The 13,240-nt window shown below is 35.1% G+C and overlaps 1 protein-coding gene and 1 long non-coding RNA gene across 2 annotated transcripts; both read right to left on the bottom strand.

Annotated features, from left to right (window-relative positions):
- Positions 1-540: 540 nt before the first annotated feature.
- On the bottom strand, positions 541-3,215 carry LOC130955403 (uncharacterized). Its single transcript, XR_009076742.1, has 3 exons — positions 3,159-3,215; positions 2,914-3,072; positions 541-676 (listed from the first exon to the last, which is right to left on the bottom strand). It is a non-coding gene; the product is annotated as an uncharacterized LOC130955403 (long non-coding RNA).
- A 3,649-nt stretch (positions 3,216-6,864) lies between these two features.
- Positions 6,865-11,599, bottom strand: LOC130955402 (eukaryotic translation initiation factor 3 subunit B-like). Its single transcript, XM_057882249.1, has 11 exons — positions 11,346-11,599; positions 10,916-11,153; positions 10,484-10,630; positions 9,830-9,958; positions 9,563-9,691; positions 9,398-9,481; positions 9,192-9,316; positions 8,896-9,094; positions 8,260-8,792; positions 8,065-8,173; positions 6,865-7,451 (listed from the first exon to the last, which is right to left on the bottom strand). The coding sequence occupies exons 1-11, from the start codon at positions 11,465-11,467 to the stop codon at positions 7,113-7,115; spliced, it is 2,154 nt and encodes a 717-aa protein (XP_057738232.1). The 5' UTR covers positions 11,468-11,599; the 3' UTR covers positions 6,865-7,112.
- Between the last annotated feature and the right edge of the window lie 1,641 nt (positions 11,600-13,240).

Genomic DNA, 13,240 nt, shown 5'->3' with positions numbered 1-13,240 from the left:
GATGGGTGTGATCGACAAATGGGGAAATAAAGAGATCTTGTTTGATTAACAAGTCTTGGTTTTCACTGCTAGGAAAGTATTGGAAAACTTTCTTAGCTTGTTCAGGAGAATTCAAGGGGGAAAGGAAACAATGGAGTTCGTTCTCTGTAACACCCTACCATACAGAATCTTATGCTTAAGTCATAATTCAGAGATGGCAAGGTATTACGACCTCTAAAATAAAAATTTAGTACGTATAGTAGTATGAATGATTGATTATAACTAGGAGCCTTTGTAGAAAAAGGGGTAAACAAAAATCGCAACTCGAAAGCGCAACACTCCGATCGATAACGTAACGAACAAGGATAACCAACGCGAGATTATATATATATAAAGGAGTGTCAAAAACAGGAATATCAAGACTCAAGATCCGGATGCGAAGATAACCGGCCCGAGCATAGCAATATATACATATGATAAAATAAGGAAAACCCCAAAGGAAACCCAAAGGGACACAAATACATAAACCTATTCTCCAAAATCTCCCATAAGAGGAGTCAGCACAGTTTGTATTATTTAATGGAGATAAAAGTATCTAAGCAAAACATATAAACTAAACAGAGTCCCCAAGAGCAAGGAATCTTCGCAAATCTAGAAGTCTCCAGCATGCCTCAGCGGGAAACCTCACGTCCTGCATCTGAAAACCACAAAATCCGCATGGGTGAGAACCAGAGGTCCCCAGCATGGTAACAGCTTCCACATATATAATACATAATAATAGAGGAAAGCCAAAGGCAATCCTAGAACTTCCTCCAGATAATATCAAAGCTTATAAACAAGCTAAACCATATAAGGGCATCTGACTAAAGATTCTTCAGTCTAACTAATACTTCCCTTTCCAATTCCTTCAAACCTCCCAACCACCAGCAGGAGTATATTATAGCAAACACAGTTATATCAGACAAAGAATATACAAATAGGAGCAGTTAAGACATTTAGACAATTAGCAAGTAATATGCAGTCAAATAGGCAATCTCAAACAATTCACATAGTATGCATATGATGAATGCCTGTCCCTAGTGGCCGATGATATCATCTTGTCGGTTATAGAGCCAACCCGACAAGTCCTGGTCGCTAACCATTGGACTGTCCCTCTGTCGCGCATCCCCAACTCGAGTTATACTCGTTATAAACTTGATCATAAACATGATCCATATCCATCACCCTCACTGGTGAATATTTCGGGGGCGAGCTCATCCGGGTCTTTCACAGTGCCCGGCCACACTTACGACATAGGGTCACCAGAGTATCAAGTCTCAACCTGGAGCACGTGGTGGCTAGCCACTGCTACTACCCAGGGAACTCGTATCTCAGATAGTGGAAGTGCAAATCACAATTATCAATAATTCAGCATAAACATGCATGAATCCTCATCCATGGATCAACATCCATATCAGCCATCCGGCTCACGGTTCAGTCCAGAACCAGCCAATATTCATAGCATACACAGCTATTCCGGCTCACGGTTAAATCCATAACCAGCCAATATTCATAGCATACACAGCTATTCTGGCTCACGGTTAAATCCATAACCAGCCATTTCATTAACAATTACAGCCTTTCGGCCCATGGCATAACAAGCACTTCCACCACCATCCTCCGCATCTCACATAATCATCTTGATCCTCATTGATTATTCATTTTTCCCTTGCTTCACTCGCAAGTTACCTCATTCACTAGCCCCTTTCTAATAGCTAGGCATGTCATAATGATTTAAGACATAAATGGTGAGGTCGGAGGCTTAGAAGTATGAGATTTGGCTTTTAAAACTCAAAAATCAACTTTGGGATGAAAACAGGGCCACGCGTACGCGCACTCCACGCGCACGCGTGGATGGCCTCAAAAACTCATCGACGCGCAAGCGTCATGCACGCTAACGCGTGGATTACAAATTTGCCAATCGACGCGCACGCGTCAACCACGCGTACGCGCAGGTGTTCTCGAGCCCCAGGCACAACACTGGCACAGTTTTGGCATAACTCTTGGAAAATGGCTGGGCATTGGGTGCAGCACAATCGGCGCGCCCGCGCACATCACGCGCACGCGTGGATGGCGCTTTCTGGAAGATCGGCGCGTACGCGCCAGGTGCGCCCACGCGCAAGGGGTCATTCTGCTAAAAATTTTCTAAGTTAAAAGCTGCAGAACTCACAAATTTAAACCCCAATCTTCCAACGGACATAACTTCCTCATTTTAAATCGTTTTTCACCCGTTCTTTGAACGGCATGGACATCCCGGATCAAATTTCATTTCTAAACAGATTTGGTACAAAACAGAGATCCGTAGTCTAAGTTATGTCCCACCAAAGTATGCCCAAAACCATATTTTTCATAAAAACCACAAAGTGCCATTTTCAAAACAAGCCATTTCCAATTCTTTTCAAAATCAATCAAAACATGCCAATTTCATCCCTTTTCTTTGAAATCAATCAAAATATATCAAATTCAACATCAAGCCTCCTCAACTCACACATTGACACATTACCACAATATACAAAATCACTATCTCATCATTTTAGCCCACTTCACCCAAGTGGCTCAAACCCAAACATATTGACATATCATATACTATTCCTCATGCCAATTCTCAACAACATCAATTCCAATAAACCATCATTGTACATAATCAATATCATACTCACCATCAACATGGTTCAACCCACAATTCAACCATAACCAATCATCAAGCATATATCACAACATGCATATTTCTCATACATCATACCACCAAGGCATCAATAATCATCATCACATATATGACCACATCATATATCTCAATTATTCAACAACATCCACAATTTAATGCCTATCTTAGGGCCTCTAGCCTAAGTATTTCCTACCACATTACATATTAGATACGGGAAACCGAAACCATACCTTAGCCGAATTTCCCAAGCTCCACCGGAGCACTTCCAAACCACTTATCCACAAGCTCTCAAGGCCTCAACACCTCCAAGAACAGATTTTTCACCACCAAACCCTTTTTCAAGCTTTTCAAAGTCACCAATCAAGCTCCAATATCCACACATACACAACCTAAGCCACAACCATCATACCCATACACAACATCTCAAAACCCAACATCATAAAATCACAAATTACACTAGGATTGAGAGTCTTACCACACCCAAGGTCCAAGGAGACAAGATTAACCTTCTCTTTCAAGAGAATTGGGTCCTATAACATCAAAGAACCCAAAATCTCAACATTTTACCCATGAAACTCGAAAATAAGGGCTGGAATTTCGAACAGAAACACGTGACTTACCTCAAGATTAATTATATGGGTTTTGTAGAGCTCTCCGCGGTGAACGCGTGGCCGCAAACGGAGCGGCAATCGGAGCTCTAGATCAAAAGTTATGGTGGTTTGAAGATCAACCAAGGGAGAGAACTTGAGAGAGTGTTCTTTCCTCCATGGCCTCTCTTTTTCAGCGTGAATTGAGTGTTGTGAGGAGAGAGAATGCTGAAAACTAGGGTTTTGGTCTAGTTATGTTGGGCCAAGGGCCCACTTTGGGTCCGGTTGGCCCGGTTCGGCCCGTTCGGTCCAATCTTGGTCCGAATTCCATAAAATTGGTACCAAAATTCTCGTCTCAGTCTCCTCTATCACATTTAGCCATAAAAATCACATTTTAGGCTTTCTAGAATAAATTCTCATTTATGAGTTAATTAGCCGTTAATTAACCGGGTTTTACATTCTCGACTGAAAAAAAATACAGTTTTTTTTGCCATTTGAGGTGTCTTCTGGGTCGTCAATGATGGTATCTCCATTAGTGGAGAGGATTTTCAGGCTTGCATGTTGGAAAGATTTTGTGGTTTCTTTTGGTCCATCGCGATTTTCAATTTATTTACCTTTTGCTTTTGCTATGGATGGAATTGTTGAAGGAGTAGCTTCCATGCTCTTACACAAGTCTGAAAAAAAAAAGAAAATTAAACGTTAAATTTAATAGTAGCAGAAATCATGTGTTAATGTAAAAAAAGAGTTGTTGTAATTAGAAAAGAAGAGGGATATACTAGTACATGAAGGGGAAACATGAAGATGGTAGTCTGAGAAGTTCGGCAATAGTAACAATGGAGTCAAGAGATGGAGAGAGTAGTTTTGGAAGATGAACAAACTTAAAGAAAATTATAGATTTTTGAAAAAGGGAGTCTCTTTGGTAAATTTATAGTCCTTGAGAACTAAAATGCAATTAATTAGTGGCATGCGTAATGCATGCATCGTGCTCATTAAGACGGTTGTGAAGTATAGGAACGAACTTTCCTTTTCTTTTATTGTTATTATTATTAGTTAAAATTTTTTAGGATCAATTATTTTCATTTTTTCGTGGAAATATCAATAAAATTAATAATACTAGCGAACAAATTGTTGGTCGAATATTTTTTCAACCGACTGAACTGATTAAAGGATAGATTTGAGGAGAGGTGCATAGATAATAAGGGCTTTGATTTAGTCGAAGCTGTCGAAGGACAAAGACAATAGATTGAAAGATCGAAATCGAGGATAAGTTATGTGAAAGTGGCAGTTACTTGGGTCTATATTTGGTGGGAACAGTTACTTCGTAATTATTTAGAAGTGACATTTGGCAGCGTAGGATTGGTCAAAGTAACCTATAAATAAACAAGACTTGGAAGGAACAAGGGTTGTAATTCATTTTCAGAAAATACTTTCGCATTCTCACATTCCCATTGACTTTTTGAGTCTGCCAAGAGCTTTCTTTTCTGTAAGATTTCTTTCATGTCCTTACATTTCTTTTAAAATTCCTTATAATTTCCTTTTCTTGCAAATTTACTTTCTTTTCGCAAAGTCTCTTTTCTTTTTCTCTTTTAATGTTTCTACAGTATATTTGAATTCAAAGTCCTTTTATCATATCCAAGGCGTTTTATTACTTGTTTTGAATTTAAAGACATTTACTTTACTTTCTTTATTCTTTCCATTCTAAAATCTTTTTAAATTTTATTTTTTCATTTCAAGTTCTTTCTTTTTCTCTTTATCCAAAAGAAGAATTTTTTTTTTCACAATTGAAAACTGATACTCATAAAGAGAAGTAGGTTTCTCTCTTAGAGAGTATATATCGAACCAACTACGATTTGCTAAAAGTTCAGTATAACACATATACATAATATTTTTATAATACATTCTAAATTTTAAAAAACACTTTTTGACTACATAAAAGAAATTTTATTAAAAATATTGAAAAATACAAATTTTTTTATTTTTAATATATTAAATAAATTAAATATTCAAACAACATTTATTATCATATTTTATCCGAACAGAACAATCGGAATATTTAGAATATTTCATTTTAACTAAATTCCTTAATAAATTGTCGATATTATTTTCTGATAATTGTAGTGGCTAGATATATGAAGGTCGTCGGCTCACGGGCACACATGGTTAAGGAAAAGTATAACGGAGAGTGCTGACTGTTGACCCAATTCTAATGGGCGCTTCGAATCTGGACCTGAATTTCTCCTCAACGAAACTCGACTTATTCATATTTCTCGAATTTCCTTATCAAATATTACATTTACAATTTAAGCCTTCGCATTTTCTAATTTAGTGAATTTCTTTTTGGCCCAATACTATACTAATACAAGATATATATAACAGAATGAACCTCCTGCTACTAGGAGTGAAAAACGAGAAATTCCGCTCCGTTCCGCCCCACCAAAAGTCCATCATCTAATGGACCGATTCGCTCCGTCCTACCTAACGGCAGGTTGACGGGCCAAGTCTACTAATTTTTTTTATAAACCATTAAATATTAAATAATATATATAATTCCACAATCATTTTAATAAATATATAATTTTTAAATTCACAAACATTAAAGCTTTTTTAATTATAAATATATAATAAACATAATCATAAAGCAAATTTTTTAAAACAAAATAATAAAACCAACATTTTTCAAAATAAAACAAATATTATCCAAAACATATAATTAAACATCTCCAAATTTATAATCAATCAAATATAAATCCAAAATATAACTTAGAACATCTTCAATTATAGTTGTTAAAACCGAATCGGACTGACAAATTCAACTGAAAAACCGATGAACCAAACTTTGTATCGATCCAAGTTAGCGTTCATACACATAGACAGAGAAATACTTAACTCAATTTTTTAAATTAATTAGTTTTTTAATTGAAGTACAAATTAATTAATTTAAAAATAAAGATAATAATAATAAAAATTAATATAAAAATTATTTATTCTAAAAAGAAAAATAAATTTATACATGATTATTTAATTATATAAATATATTCAAACTTTAAAATTATTCTTTGGATATACTTTATAAATTTTCATTCTTAGCATCCAATTAAAAAACTATCATAGGAATACAAATTAATTTTATGTTTATCTTTATATTAGTTATTTTTAAAATTTAACACTTAATTATTTTTAATTAGCAAATATTTATTTTAAATTTTAGTTTTTGATTTTTAAATATTTTATATTTTTATTTTATATATAACCGATTTTATCAGTTGAATCAATAATTTATCAATTATACCAATAAACCAGTAATCAGACCAATTCAATCACCAGTTTAGTTCTAATATCTGTCTTCAATTATATCTTTATCCTCTTATAGATCAATATCATAAGAACTTTACAAAAACAACCCTGACCAAAAAAATATTTGACCCGCCGTAAAAATCCGCCTCACCACAGCAAAACCTACAGATTAGACGATGCAGATTAAGTGAACTTTTTAAGTCCCAAATTTTCAACCCAACCTGCCTTAACCCTACCCGCATTTTTGGGCAGGTTACGCAGACTGGCCTGGCAAGTTTCGGACTGTTTGCCACCGCTACCTGATATGAAAACAAGGGCCTACGTCGCCTATTGAATTTTGATGATCAAAAAGTCTGTGAAGCTCCTCACCATGAGTTAATACACTAAACAATATCCAGACCAAAAAAGAAAATACACTAAACAGTATCAAATTATTCTACTCTTGATCCATCAAAACAGGGAAAATTTTTCCTCTCCTTCCTTTCTCAAGAAAGAAACCAAGCAGCAACTATGACGGGGAGTTACATACATATATTTCAAAGAATGAATCACTCATGATCCAAAGGAACAACCTCCTCCTTGACATCAATAACTTCTTCGATTTCAACTTCCTTTGCCTCATACTCCTCCTCTTCGTCACTTGCTTCTCCGTCCCGGAGCTTCTGTCTCTCCAACTTCTCTTGCTCGTGCTGCTTCTTCCACTCATTTACCCATCTCTCCCATTCATCTTTCAAGGCCTTCCTCTTCTCTCTTTCTTGTTCGCTCAACAGCATGGACACATCTTGGTCCTCCGCCTCGTACTTCTTGCTGTACTTCTTCAGGTTCTTAGCAATCTCCTCCTCTTTCTCTGGGCTCAGCAGAGTTGGTGGCCTTGGCCTCCACAAGTACTGCCATAAAGAGAGCACATCATTGCTCGGTATTGCACAATAGTCTCAGTAGACATAATGAACTAATTCAACAATCTAATATGACAGTGTCTTTTATATTTTAGCCCTGACAATTATGTATTTATATATTTTAAGAACAATGCATTATCTCAGTAGATGGGTTGACTACATGGATTAAATAACGTCATTAAACCCTATTATGTATCATGTCTACCATGACATCGTTCACACACAGATCCTGCTTGATCACCTCATACATAGTCTTTTTTGTCTTCTTCAACATCTAACCGATGGTCTATCTTACATATAATCCACCCTTCTCATTATGTTCTACCAGCCTTCTCCCATGTCCAAACCACATAAGATGACATTCCACCTCATGTATTTTAAGAAGCAACATATTAAAAAGAAAAAAAAAACAAATATAAATACAGTGGACCACGGAAAAGTTTCATGTACCTCCTAAATAAAAATCAATGTACTTCATTTTTGTGAGTGAATTAATATAAGCACTTAAATTGCTGTGCACCATGGTTGCATTGGATTTGCATTTTATTCATGACGTTTTATAAACACAATTCAGAACCTTAAAGACAACTCAAGGAATCAATACCTGGAAGAAATGATCCTTCAGAATACGATAAAGAAGTTTCCCATGGAAAGACCATATATTGAACCCATTTTCCATTTCATGAACTGAAGTTACAGAGGTTGCAACATACCTGCAGAAGTACATGTTAGTAGATGAAACAGGACAATACATTGCAGATGTTTGAACTCTATATATTTTTACACTTCATGCCATTACCTCCCAGTAGGATCCCATTCAATGTCTGTTGCCATAAAATGCTCAGCAGTTGCCATGGTTTCCAGTTCATCCACATTATAAAATTCAAGCTGTCCATTCAGACCTTTCAATCCAGCAAGTATTATGAATCGACCAGCAGGTGACCAGAAAAGGGCATTAGCTTGCTTTCCCTTGAGAGTAGTAAGCTTTGAAACACGACCTGTATTTTGAGCAGTCCTCATTGAGTAAAAACTGATGTCAGGCCTTGGGTGATCACCGTGAATAACAGCGAACCTATGGCCCTTTGGCTCCCAGGCAAATGCAATAATCTTATCATTCTTATTTTCAAGCTCCAACACTTCAATGGGTATATCTCGCTCTTTTATGCGGAAAAGCTCAAAGCCTGTGTAAGTGCTTTTCTTGGTTTTTGTGTAACGATCAACCTTAACAGCTAGATACTCTCCATTGCTTTGCCAATACATCTTGCAATCACTGACACTGAAAAGATTCTTCTGCCTGAGTTCCTCTTTACTGGGGATCTGAACCAGACTCACCTACAAAATGAATGCAACAAAGGATATCAAATAACAGTGCTTCATACACCCAAAGAAGCTTTCCATGCATGCATAAAGAGGAAAATCAGCAAAATGAACTTACCCTAGCTGGCTGGTTACCACCACCCAATTCAGGAACAAAAAGTGCAAGGATGGGATCAGTTGGTGACCAGCTGAAATCCATCACACTTTCAACCTTTAACGATTTCTTGTCCACAAGAGAGAATGTATCTGTCTCGTACACAGAGATCATATTTTTCCCTAGTCTTGCAAAGTACTTGTCGTCCTTTCCTCCACCCCATCTAAAAGAAATATTATCATTCCAATAAGTTAATGCTAACAATAGTAATTATTATTACCATCACCATCACAAGCCAAGCCAGGAAAACAAATAATTACCTGAAAATGGGCCATGACACTCCTGCAACACCTCCAGCACCTCCAATGGCAAAATCATCAGCACTTCCCTTAAAATCTCTCATGACTTTTCCAGTTCTCACATCAAATATATTTATCACAACCCTCTAGAAAGTTAATTGGATTAGTAAGACAATGCCATAGAATCTGTAAGAATAAAATAGATACTTAAACAAGGAAATTCTTACATTTGCATCTCGAGGATTGCTTGGCTCATGGCTACTATATGTTACCAAATACTTCTCACCGGGTGAAAAATCAATAAGTTTAACCTGCAGTTGGTACCTTCATTGCTTAAGTAACAAGAAAATAGCTCATATAACAATATTGCATGGATAAGGGCCAAAATTGACCTGGGGATGAGCATATCGCATGAGACGATTGAATGTTGTGGCACCTCCCCAAACTGCTGCTCCTTGCCTATGTATGGTTGCTAGGTATGTACCCATTGGGGACCATTGCACAAAACTCTCAGTCCAGAACTGCACATGAAAGATGCATTGAACGACAGACAATCTTAAAAGCAAAGATAGTTTAAAGAAGCGATGAAGCATGCAAAAACTTTGACTACAACATCATATTATCATATTAATGAAATAAAGGTCCTGAAAACTACTCACTGCACGCTTATAAACTGGATCAGGTTTCAAATGTCTTGCATCATTCCACAACACCTCAGTATCTGAACCAGCACGAATCACAAACTGGTCTCGGGCTTTTGAGTCAGTCAACCAATGTTGAAGATTTTCCTGCAACAGATTAGATAGCAAGGCTTGTAAAAGGAGAGGAATTTATTTATCGGAGATTTATAATTGAAGATTGAAGAGTACTGTTAGTAATGCATGGTACAATCTAAACCACAGAGCATAACATAGCTATGCATATGATATGAGAGTTTAGTGTAAGGACAATGATGGAAAAAATGTAATGCAAGATAAAGGAATAAAGGCACTAGTATCCTTATTTGTACACAATCTACACCTACAAGGGAAAATATTCTTAATATAACACTTAAACAACCAAGCAATAAATAACATATAGCAAAGTAAAAAATACAAAATTTCTAGTTAGTAGTTAGGTTTAGCATATATTTTTAGCTTCAAATATCAAATAAAATCATGGGGATTAAATGGAAAAAAAATTAATCGTACAGAATATCACAAGAACCTCCATACTTTTCAAAACTTCTTGAAGGGGGAAAAAAAGACAGATCACAATTACTCTACTTGCTATATCACACACATAAAGGGCATAGAGAATGATCAAATTATTACCCCAGGAGTGTATGGACTAGTTTCAGGTGGAGCCCACTCATCTGGAACTTTCATGAATCTATCAAAGTCATCAAACATATTCACAGAAAATATGTGTGCTCGATCCAACTTATATCCATGAGTCTTCTCTTTAGCAAGCTCAGCTTCCTAGCATTACAACCAAATCAAATAAAACATGAGAAGACAGATTATATTGGTTAATAATAATAACATATTACAGATATAAAATAAAATTTCCTTAAAGATGAATAAAACTCCAACCTGTTCTTCCGTTATTAATTTTCCAAACAAGAGTGAACGTAACTTTGTTACAAACCATCTCTTAACTTTTCCATTAATTGGGGGAATAACAACTTAACAGGTATTAAACATGCAAAATATATTATTACTGATTACTTATTCAACAAGAGTATAGGTTTAGCAGATAATAACCTGAGGTGTGTTATACTCAATGAAGCAATAACCCAGAGTTTTTTCAGTTTGTGGATCAACGGGCATCCAGAGTCCATCCTCCTTGATGAGACCAATCTGGCTATAGATTTTTCTGATTACACCTTCAAGCTTCTCAAACTTCTCCCTTGGAACAACGGGTAGATTGTCCACCACTATAATGTTCCCAAACCCAGTATCAAACTCCAAATTTTCCTCTTGGTAAACATCTTCATCATCACTGTTATTATCAAAAATCAACATTTATTGAAATCCGCCCCAAATATATTCTCACCCAACAGTAAATATCAAACAAACCATTCAAACCCTAATTATAGATACCCAAGAACAAGGGGGCAGTAAAATTAAAAGATGGACAACTATCCAAGATAAATTTCTTCAGTGGGGTTATGAAAAGGTAAAAAGTTGGTACCTTTGGATGCCGAGGTCGTCATCAGGAGGGAGGCGAATAGAGTCAAGATCAATGGCGGAGAGATCTACACCAAGACGTGAGGCGGTGGCCTCAATCTCTCTCATCACGGCGACATCCGCCATAATTGGTTGCTCCTCCAAGAAACAGTAACAGCAGAAAATAGGGTAAGCCGCGGGACTGAGGGAAAAGCCGAGACTCTAGAGAGGTTTAGGTCTGGGCGGTGGAACAATAAAATGTAAGGACGCAAAAATGAATAAGATTCGTACAGAACCCAACATTTTACTGGGTTTTTTCTTCTAAAATTTTGTTCAGCCCGGCCCAAATACTCGCTAAATATAATTAAAATAAACTACACCGGACTAAGTTTAATTAGACTCTAATATTATACCGGATTTATTTTAACTCAACTTTAAACTAATTTAAAATAAATTATATTAAACCGGGTTAATTCGATCTAATATAAAATTAATATACATAAATTTATAAATTTTATATAAAAAATTAATAAAATTTTATTTTTAAAAATTAAATTTAACAAATATTATATCATATTTATATTAAAATAAATATACTACACCATATAATATAAAACATATTAACTGAAATATAAAATATAATATTCTGTTATTACTTTTACTTTAAAATATATATTTTTATAAAATACAACTTTAAATTGAACCAAGTTATCCGAATGATAACACAAATCCGATTAAAAAAGATAACACCCAATAAAAATGATATGTTCGAATCTGACAAAATATACTTGGAGTTGAAACTTGAACGACTACTCCAAAACTAAAGCTTATATTCGTAAGCGAAAATTCATAAATAACTCCAAAATATGGGTAAGCTTTAAATCTTAAAAATAAACACTAATGGCAAAGGAAATTCTTTAATTTCTTACTTCAGAGGCACCATGGACAACTTTATGTTTGTGTTAAATAGTTAGAATTTAACTAGAGAGTTAATTTTTTCCGCTAATATCAACCTATTTTTTAAAATTATCTTTTTTATTTTAAATTTTAAATCCTAAATCATAACTTTAAACCTTAACCTCTCCCAAATAATATAAAAGGGTTAAGTATAATTTTGGTTTTTAAGGTATAAATCGAAATTTTTTTGTGTCTTAAACCTTTTTTTTCATATAAAATCGTCTCTAAAATTTAACTTAGTTTTAAAATTGTCCTTACTTTAAAAGGACCAAAATCGTACAGATGTAGAAGCAGAAGCAGAAGTAAAAGTGGATTGTGAATAACTTCTTTTTTCCTTATCCTTTTGCAAGAGTAGAACCACTCTTTTTTTTTTATAATTTTTTGTTATAAGTAATTTGGTCTAAAATTTTAATATTTAAGTAAAAATGACAATTTTAAAACTTGTTTTAAACCTTACGGACGATTTTGTATGCAAAACAAGATTGATGACGAAAAAAATTTTCGACCTATATCTTAGAGACCAAAATCATATTTAACCCAAGATAAAATTAAGAGAATAATTTTATAATAAAAAATTGACTACTATTAACTGATTAAAGTTGGTTTTCTGTTACAATTAGACTCAGAGCCAAACTATGGCTTTAAAGAAAAACAATAATTTTCTTTATAGTGAGAGCATCAATTGAAAAACAAACTTAACTATGCCCAACGAGAGATTAATCCTTTTCTTCTAAGAAGACTATGGAGCATGGACAAGGGATATCCTTTAGCACAGAGAAGGTGCGTATGAATATTGACAGCCATGATAAATGTTGTGATCTCCTCTTAATTTAGGCACCATTCTTCCTCTCAGAAATAACTCCAACATATTCAAACATTTTCCTTGTTCTATGGTTCGAGGTTTGAAAAGATTGACACACTAAAGATTTGATAAATTGGTAGAATAGTTGACACTGAGATAGT

This window comes from Arachis stenosperma, chromosome 10 (assembly GCF_014773155.1).
Source record: "Arachis stenosperma cultivar V10309 chromosome 10, arast.V10309.gnm1.PFL2, whole genome shotgun sequence".
NCBI lineage: Eukaryota > Viridiplantae > Streptophyta > Magnoliopsida > Fabales > Fabaceae > Arachis > Arachis stenosperma.
This window is presented reverse-complemented; position numbering and strand designations above follow the sequence as displayed.

Excerpts from the sequence above, each read along its gene's own strand:
- LOC130955402 (XM_057882249.1), bottom strand. The coding sequence starts at position 11,467 with ATGGCGGATGTCGCCGTGATGAGAGAGATTGAGGCCACCGCCTCACGT. Across the intron at positions 11,154-11,345 it reads GACGACCTCGGCATCCAAAG|TGATGATGAAGATGTTTACC; the intron begins GTACCAACTTTT and ends TGATAATAACAG. Across the intron at positions 9,692-9,829 it reads ATCCAGTTTATAAGCGTGCA|TTCTGGACTGAGAGTTTTGT; the intron begins GTGAGTAGTTTT and ends TTTCATGTGCAG.